Source organism: Lampris incognitus, chromosome 3, assembly GCF_029633865.1.
Source record: "Lampris incognitus isolate fLamInc1 chromosome 3, fLamInc1.hap2, whole genome shotgun sequence".
NCBI lineage: Eukaryota > Metazoa > Chordata > Actinopteri > Lampriformes > Lampridae > Lampris > Lampris incognitus.
Window position 1 is genome coordinate 83693308 of NC_079213.1, and position 7433 is coordinate 83700740.

General features: G+C 42.3%; 1 protein-coding gene across 1 annotated transcript in view; it reads left to right on the forward strand.

The window, feature by feature from the left end:
* Positions 1 to 7433, forward strand: part of comp (cartilage oligomeric matrix protein) — a 20636-nt gene extending 13203 nt beyond the window's left edge. The window contains exons 10-19 of the mRNA XM_056277576.1: positions 118 to 277; positions 687 to 805; positions 2149 to 2201; positions 2327 to 2520; positions 3354 to 3532; positions 3709 to 3757; positions 4555 to 4751; positions 5087 to 5259; positions 6020 to 6159; positions 7016 to 7433. Coding sequence (XP_056133551.1) covers positions 118 to 277; positions 687 to 805; positions 2149 to 2201; positions 2327 to 2520; positions 3354 to 3532; positions 3709 to 3757; positions 4555 to 4751; positions 5087 to 5259; positions 6020 to 6159; positions 7016 to 7074 — 1323 coding nt within the window. The 3' untranslated portion in view covers positions 7075 to 7433. The remainder of the gene's footprint in view (positions 1 to 117; positions 278 to 686; positions 806 to 2148; positions 2202 to 2326; positions 2521 to 3353; positions 3533 to 3708; positions 3758 to 4554; positions 4752 to 5086; positions 5260 to 6019; positions 6160 to 7015) is intronic.

Genomic DNA, 7433 nt, shown 5'->3' on the forward strand with positions numbered 1-7433 from the left:
AGACAATTATGGGTTCTTAAATAGATGGGTGTTAAATGTTCTCTTTCCTATCCCTTGTATAATGTGCACAGCATCACCAGAATTGTAGGACAGAGACTAAAGCTACTTGTTTTACAGGACAACTGTGTGCTTGTACCCAATGTGGACCAAAGGAACACTGATGAAGATGACTTTGGTGACGCCTGCGATAATTGCCGAGCTGTCAAAAACAATGACCAGAAAGACACAGACGTGGACAGACTTGGCGATGAGTGTGATGAAGACATTGACGGCGATGGTTAGCAAATCATATGTAATACAGTTATTGATCTTATTCATTCCACGATTGCAGCCAAACACTCTATTTCAAAAGCCCGCCACTGGCTGTGTTAACGTTTTGATCGATTGCATTGAACACAGCTTTTTTTCTCTCAAATTGACAGTGAACTTTTGATATAAAGACTCAGTAAGTTAAGGCTTATCATTAGTCTAAAATACATTTAGAGTGTTTGCAAACACTGACATAAAGGAAAGTTGCATTTCGAGTTTAAAATGGAATAACAAAGGAACACAAAGTCTTGTTTTAAGAAGCCAACCTCTCAGAAACGTACATATATCTAACACGGGTAAGTTCTAGACTGGGGTCGTAGAACAACGTTAATGCCACAGAGGACTGTTACATTCGTTAACATTCATTTTGGTGTCAGGAATCCTCAATCACTTGGATAACTGCAAAAGGGTGCCCAATGCTGACCAGATAGATCGCGATGGGGACAAAGTTGGAGATGCCTGTGACAGCTGTCCTTATGTGCCCAACCCTGACCAGGTGAGAAACCCTTTCACTATGCTGCCCCGATCAAATAAAAACATATATAGGGAAAGACTGACTGTCCATAAGTGATCCTCTTTGGCCAGATGAGCTGCTAATGATTCTGTCTGCCTCCAAACCAAAGACCAAATCATGCCCTGCTTGCCATAACTATCAGTGGTGCCCCCAGAAATTTTTCATAGGGGTGGCCAAATGGGGCCACTGAAAATCTTGGGGTGGCACATCAAAACCAAAAGCCATGACTGAATTTCGGGAATTGTATTATGCTGTTGTAGTATACTGTATAGGCTAGTTGAAAACTGTCAATATGAGAGTTAAGAAAAATATACATTATTGATTTAAATTAACAGCACCTAATGTAAAATATCAGATAGAAGCATATTATGCATAATCAAAAGCATATTCTGCATATGCGACTCGTGGCTGGGGGGGCCAGCTTGGGGGGAGGGGGGGCAGGGATAGTATCAGGGTGGCCGTGGCCACCATTGGCCACCCCTTGGGGGCGCCACTGATAACTATCCCTCCTCAATTCCAAGGGTATGTTATTTACTTATGATGGAGTGGTAACATGGGTAACAGCATTCTGGTGCACCACAGGACTTGAATATACAGTATGTTGAAGTCTAGGAGGAGCTAGACCCTAAAAGGTGGCTACAACCCTTGTAAGCATGAGTCATATCTACAGCAGAAACACTGAAAACATTTACACATAAAAAAATCCAGAAATTTGTTGCTCACGTGGTTTTCGGCCTGCTTTCACCTCTTTTTGTATCTTTACACTGGCTCGTGGTTGATGCCTACATAAAGTTCAAAACCTTGCCAATGGCCTTCAGGGCAGTTCAAGGAACTGAACCTGCTTACCTTCAAACCCTTGTTAACATCTACTCTCCTGCTCAAGCCCTTCATTCTACCTCAGGAAGACTAATGTCTGTGTCTACTCCAAAAGTGAAATGATGGAACAAACTCCCAACCTCCACCAGAGCTACAGACTCATTTACTTTTTGTTCAAGAAACACCTAAAAGTGTTCCCTTTCCAGTCCTACCTTAATCCACACATCATCACTAAGCATGACCGTCATGTGCAGCTTGCAGCTTTGTCCAGCTAATTTCGTAATTTGAATCCCCTACTGCGATGATTCACATCATTTGGTGATTTACCCTTTGTGCACCTTGTACATAAGATGATTACTATTTGGTGCTTTAAGATGCCTGAAGGTTGATGCAGGGATGTATCTGCTGATGGTTGACTCTCCTGTAACAGGCTTTCAATAAAGGCGTCTGCTAAATGAGAAAATGTAAAAAAAAAAAAATGTAGGTAGTAACCTTGTTTTCCTCATTAGCTGGATATGGACAATGACCTGATTGGAGACCCCTGTGACACCAACAAGGACAGGTATTGATTTTTTTTAAATCAGTCATCATCAGCACTGTCACCCATATAGATTATGATCATGGCTGTGATCGGTGTAGCATAAAATCTAAATCTGCACACACGCTGACATGGTCTTCACTGTCCAGTGATGGAGACGGCCATCAGGACTCTCGGGACAACTGTCCGGCAGTCATCAACAGCTCCCAGCTTGACACGGACAAAGACGGCAAGGGAGATGAGTGTGACGATGATGATGATGATGACGGTATCCCAGATCTGCTGCCCCCTGGTCCCGATAACTGCCGTCTGATCCCCAATCCTTTGCAGGAGGACTCTGATGGTAGGGACTACCATTACACTACTCCATATTATAACATTTGGATGTACAATTTGGATACTTGCTTGTATCCAATTGACCTTTCACAAAGTACCGCCCCAGAACGGTGCTTGTCCAATCTTACCTTAGCAACGGTCCGTCAAGCTTTCAAACACACAACAAAATGCTGAAACGGCGTGCCTATGGGATCTGCAAATCGGATACTACTAGATATCTGAAAAGTTTGGAGGGGGTGTAATTTTCTTTCCCTTCCCGAAACCCAGAAGGCAAGAAGCGCAATGTCGGCAATAGATTTCGCAGTATAGCAGACCCATGGCCAGCTTAATCCATCCAAAATCAACAAAAATACCTGTCTGCTCCAAGCTAAGCTTGCTACTAGCTATTATTGATAGCTAATACAGCTAACATATTATTACTGTTACCCACACAATGCACTGATTTCTTCCTTCATGTTTTGGTGTTTTCCGGCTACTTCCTGGATAGTTCTGAAATGCTTGACAGGCATAGCAACAGTAACTAAGGGGGGCGGGACTTTGCAAAAGATCAATTTGGAACCAAGATGCGTGTAAATGGTATACACATGGTCATATACCATTACATATAAATGTAATGGTATATGGCCTACGGTCAGATTTTTTCAGTATGGAGCGTCAGACATGCACTTACACTTTCATCTATTTGTGCTGTCCAAGCTGAATTGACTGGTTAAAATTGTAGCTTCCTCCATTAATCTTGGATCTCTCTTGACTCATGTACACCATGGTACTATCATCTAATTGCATTATTATAAATTCAGATAATGAGTTAGAAATCTCTCTCGGTTTGCCTTCTCGCAGGTGATGGTGTGGGGAATGTATGTGAGAAGGACTTTGACAACGACACCGTTATAGACACCATTGATGTGTGTCCAGAAAACGCCGAGGTCACCCTCACCGATTTCAGGGAATACCAGACTGTTGTTTTAGACCCTGAGGGAGATGCACAGATCGACCCCAACTGGGTGGTGTTGAACCAGGTATGTATGAAGTGACTCATCATTAACTTTGTGATATATCTGTTTTTCAGTTCTTGTTTCAAACTTGTTTGTTCAAAGATCGTTCTGAGTAAATGTGACTTCCTTCATTTGGACTAATGTCCAAGTGAGAGTGAGTGTTTTGACTTTTCCCTGACAACAAACGTATTCTTCCTCAGGGCAGAGAGATCGTCCAAACCATGAACAGTGACCCTGGGCTTGCTGTTGGTAAGAATATAGCATTTGGCCTTAGTGCTGGCCGACATGGAAAATATTATGATAATCATGGGGATTTTACAGCATATTAATATATATCGCAATATCTACTTGGATATTAAAAAAATACTATGTTTACTAACCCAACTCAGGCTCATCACATTGGACTGTTTGGTAATGTAAAGTATAATATCAAACCAATACTAGTTTTCAAAAAATATTCAAAATGTTTCAGACCTTGTTTTTTCAGTTTTCAGCAACAGATTCTTATCATTAATTAAGGCAACAAAATTGTGTATCACAATATGAAAATATCCATTGATATTATATTATTGCCTGCTTGGTCAACACCTTTTTTATGTTCTTTTTTTTTTTTTTAAAGCAGCTCACAAGGCACACACACATTTAGCATGGTTGTCCCTAATGGGAATCAAACCTTGTCCTTTGGGGTACAGAACACCATGAAGACTGAGCAGATAGCAGATTACATCTTTAAATTCATCCACTCAAACATCCTACAATCAGTTCTGTTTCTGGGATGGTGATGATGACACTGCAACACATTTCACAGTGATTTTCATAATGACACTGTGGGTACAAACTCATGTCATGCATAAGGTCTGGTATCCTGACTTTAGCCTCTGATTTTGGTATACTAAACCTGCCTTGTAAATACATTTTGACAAGTTAAGGTGCCATCAATATATTAATGCTCAAAGTTTCTTCTAAATTCCAGCTGGGGGAAAGAGTAGTGAGACATTTTCTTTTTAATTACCGCGTTAACAGTATGCAATATTTTCTACCTCGAGGTTACACTGCTTTCAGCGGCGTGGATTTTGAAGGGACGTTTCATGTGAACACGGTAACAGACGACGACTATGCAGGTTTTATCTTTGGGTACCAGGACAGCTCCAGTTTCTATGTGGTGATGTGGAAACAGGTTGAACAGATCTACTGGCAGGCCAACCCCTTTCGAGCAGTGGCAGAACCAGGCATTCAGCTGAAGGTACGTCTGAAATCCAGCTGATGATTTCCCTCAAGCCAGCAGTTTCTACGCCTGCCAGCACCATATTTGCTGCCAAGTAACTGTGCAGGCTTTCAAGCCAACCCTCACCATCAGATTTTAGCCAGTAGCTCTCTCTTCTCAGGTTAAAGGTGTGCTAAAAACTCTACATATAGGATTGGCATCCTTACAAAAAACAATTTCAAAAGATACACAAACCTGCATAAAGCATCTGACTGACTTACCACCAACACAGGACCAAACATGCTGAAATACGTTATGTCATGTCTGAACGCAGACGACTTGTGCTTGTCTTGCTACCTTGTGCATTTGACTAGGCCGTCAAGTCCAACACAGGACCAGGGGAGAACCTGCGTAACTCTCTGTGGCACACCGGCGACACCAGCGACCAGGTGAAGCTTCTGTGGAAGGACGCTCGAAATGTCGGCTGGAAGGACAAGACCTCGTACCGCTGGTTCCTTCAGCACCGGCCTGCAGATGGATACATCAGGTGCTAATATAGGGATAAACCTGCCGTAAAGTCACTCTCTTTGTATGGCAGAGAACATCACATTGAGCTGACATTGGGCTGCTTGATATTTCCCTCCTCATCCAGCAGACTATATATACACACTACATGGAAGATGTCCTGAGACTTTTTTTTTTAAACTGTTGTGGAGCTCCAATACCAAGCAGCACTTATTTTAAGAGAGTAGAGGAACAGTGAGGTTAAATACAGTTCATCATTTGGAGGACTTAACTTCAAGTGTCTGTCAGTTAGCAGGCACACTATTGAAGTGTCTGAGCAAGGCAATTTAGCTTGACCAACTTTAGGGTTGTGGTAGGGGCTGCCCTTCAAGCTAATAGCGAATACTGCCAAAGGGGGCACTATTAGTATAGTTAAGCTTTCTACTAACTCTGTTATGTGTGCCTCAAAATACACCGTAGGACTGTTTTAGAATAAAAGAGCACATATTAGAACCAACAGCTGTGATCTCAGTACGTTCTTAGGCCTTGCTGTTATCTGATAAGGGATTTCTATGGTCTAGCTATATTATGTCTCATGTTGGCCCAGGTCAGATGTCACACAGTGCCGAGTTGGAGTCCGGCTCAGGACTTTGGCTGCGTGTCATCCTGTTCTTTCTCCGCCCTTAACAGCTTGTCTTCCTCTATCCTGCCATCATCAAGAAACAAGCTGTGCCCAGAAGAACAGTTAAAACCAATGTATTTTGTCATAGCATGTAAGCTATTTGTTATCTGGTGGCGTGCAGGGTCCGTTTCTATGAGGGTCCCCAGATGGTGGCGGACACGGGCACCATCATTGACACGACAATGAGAGGCGGCCGACTGGGCGTCTTCTGCTTCTCACAAGAGAACATCATTTGGGCCAACTTACGCTACCGCTGCAATGGTGAGCTCAAATGGCCGGGGGCAGATGTGGTTCAGTGATTATTGGTGCTGGGCCTCCAGAACACACAGTCCCCAGGATTAACAACTGAGATAAAATTAAAGAGTGACGAAACCCCAGACATTTTAGTGAGCTAGCTGACATCCACAAGTTTAAAAATCATGTAAAGGTTAAAAACATGGCAGGCTGGTCTTGGTACGCAGATGCAGCTAATGGCTTTGTTGGATGTAGGTGTACCAACAAATCTATCAGCATTGACAGAGCCAGCACTAACAATTGTCAATAGTATGGTCAATAGTGGTTCTTGTATCCCTACATCATCCCTACATCCAACAGAGCCATTATTGTTATTATTGTTGTTATTATTTGCAGCTGTATTTATCCTGCTATGCTAACATCACAGAGTACCAACACCAGCCTGCCAGCAGTAGAAGACCAGTATAAACAGATACAATATAAATGACTAAGACCCAGAGCCAGCAATGTTTTTGTTTGATGGTAAGGGTGACTATTTCATATCAAATGGGTCTCTGGGATTTAGTGGTCCAACATCAAATCAATTACTAGGTGACAAAAAAAACAAAAAAAACAATCAGATGTCACGATTACCCTATTTCTTTTACAAGTAACCCGTCCAACTATAGATAGCCTGATGAAAAACATACGTCTGTTAAAAAAGAGGTGTGATTTAAGACCTTTAAATATTTTGCTGCTCCTTCTGTATCTTCCTATCTAAATGTGACCATTTTACATGGATTGAGATTTCCCAAACAAAAGATGTTTTCTGCTTCAAACTCACTTGTTGGAGGGCTTAGAGCTGAAAAGATGACTTAACCCCTTAAACTCTTCCTCTCTTCAGACACTCTTCCTGAGGATTTTGATACATACAGAGCCCAGCGGGTCCAGCTGGTGGCCTGATGGAGCAACTGCAGAGATCGAGCCCCGACTTCTGGGGCAGAAGTCCAACACACAACTAGATCTCTGAAAGTTCAACTATACACAGCCTCTTCTTGAAAGAAGCCCCCCCCCCCCATCATCGATAACATTACTTCAAATTGTCAAACGTAGGTGTCTCCATGAAATCTGACAAGAAACTTTACAAATGACATTCTGCAGGTGAGCGGTTGCGCCCCCACTTGGGCTGTAAATGTTCATCTTGTTTGATTTCATCACCTGTTTGGGGGGTTGTTGCCACAAAGCCAATTAGATTGACAGCTGTGTATTTACTGTAATTTTAAATTTATGCTTTCTGAGTTAAGAAATAAAGACCTTGTTGT